At 24.1% G+C, this 1,347-nt stretch overlaps 1 protein-coding gene across 1 annotated transcript; it reads right to left on the minus strand.

Annotated features, from left to right (window-relative positions):
• Positions 1-140: 140 nt before the first annotated feature.
• PRSY57_1425500 (arginine methyltransferase 1) lies at positions 141-1,346 on the minus strand (the record flags this gene model as incomplete). Its single annotated transcript, XM_012909855.2, has 1 exon — positions 141-1,346. One exon carries the CDS (start codon positions 1,344-1,346, stop codon positions 141-143), a length of 1,206 nt encoding a protein of 401 aa, XP_012765309.1.
• Position 1,347: the final 1 nt, after the last annotated feature.

Below are 1,347 nucleotides of genomic sequence, written 5' to 3' on the forward strand. Positions count from 1 at the left end.
TTTTTTTTTAATAAATATAAATTTTATTTTTTTTTTATTATTTTTTTATTTTTTTATTTTTTTTTTTTTTTTTTTTTTTTTTTTTTTTTTTTTTTTTTTTTTTTTTTTTTTTTTTTTTTTTTTTTTTTTTTTTTGTACAACTAGCTAATGTTAAATAATTGTGTTGACTTTGCTTTGGTGTGCACACCGTCAAAAATATAATGCAACTTCATATCGAGATGTCTTTTATTTTTTTGATTTCTTTTTAAAGCAAATATACCTTTTAATGTTTCATTTCTCTCAGCTGTTATAATATGATCTGTGTAAAGGACAATTTGTTTCCAATGAGTATGTGCTCCATATGGTCCTGTGGTAAAATTAACTTCCGTATGACAAGCAGAAAATGATATATCAAACCATATGACAAGAGCATGTAAATAATCTTTTCTGATCATTTTTAATTGAAACGGTGAAACAAATGATAATTGATCTGGTGTACATGTATTTAAATCTAATGTTAGTATACAACATGTATCTGTTACAACAAAATTTCTATCCACATAATCTATAACAACTTCTTCTTTAATTATTGGTAAAACAGATGAAAAATTTAAATCATAACAATTTTTCCAAAAATCAAATTTTTCTTCTCTATATAAACTGTCTTCGATTCCTGCAATATACATATGTGCTTTGTCAGGAAAAATTAATCCACCTTCCTTTAACCATTTATCTCTACAATATAAAACTGTATCAAGCATATTTTCATATAATAAACAATATCCCATCCATTCGGATATTATTATATCAACCTTATCAACAGGTAACTCAATTTCTTCGGCTAATCCTTTAAGAAAAGTTACTTTGTCAGTCAAATTATTTTCATCCCTTATTTTTATAGCTGTATATATTATATCACTCTTTTCAATGCTATAAACATGTTTGGCACCATGCGTTGCTGCAAAAAAAGAAAGGATACCTGTACCACAACCTACATCCAAAACTATTTTATCTTTTATTAAATGTTCATTTTTTCTTATAGAATCATAATATGTTCGTGTTCTTACTTCATCTTTTATCATATCTTCATGTATATGTATATAATTATATGAATTAAAATATTCATTATTTCCATTTTCCATTTTTTTTTCTCCATCAAAATTTATAAAGTTTTTCTTTTCTATCTCACTATTTAATTTTTCTTTATAAAACGGATTCCATTTATTAAAAAATTCTTTTAGTTCTTCTTCCTTAAACTCTTTCATTTCTTTTTCTTTGTTCAAATTAATTCTACTTCCCTTATCGTAATAAACTGCTTCTCGTGTTTCGTAATTGTTCTTATTTATTTTGTTGAATTTGTTCGTCATT

This window comes from Plasmodium reichenowi, chromosome 14 (assembly GCF_001601855.1).
Source record: "Plasmodium reichenowi strain SY57 chromosome 14, whole genome shotgun sequence".
NCBI lineage: Eukaryota > Apicomplexa > Aconoidasida > Haemosporida > Plasmodiidae > Plasmodium > Plasmodium reichenowi.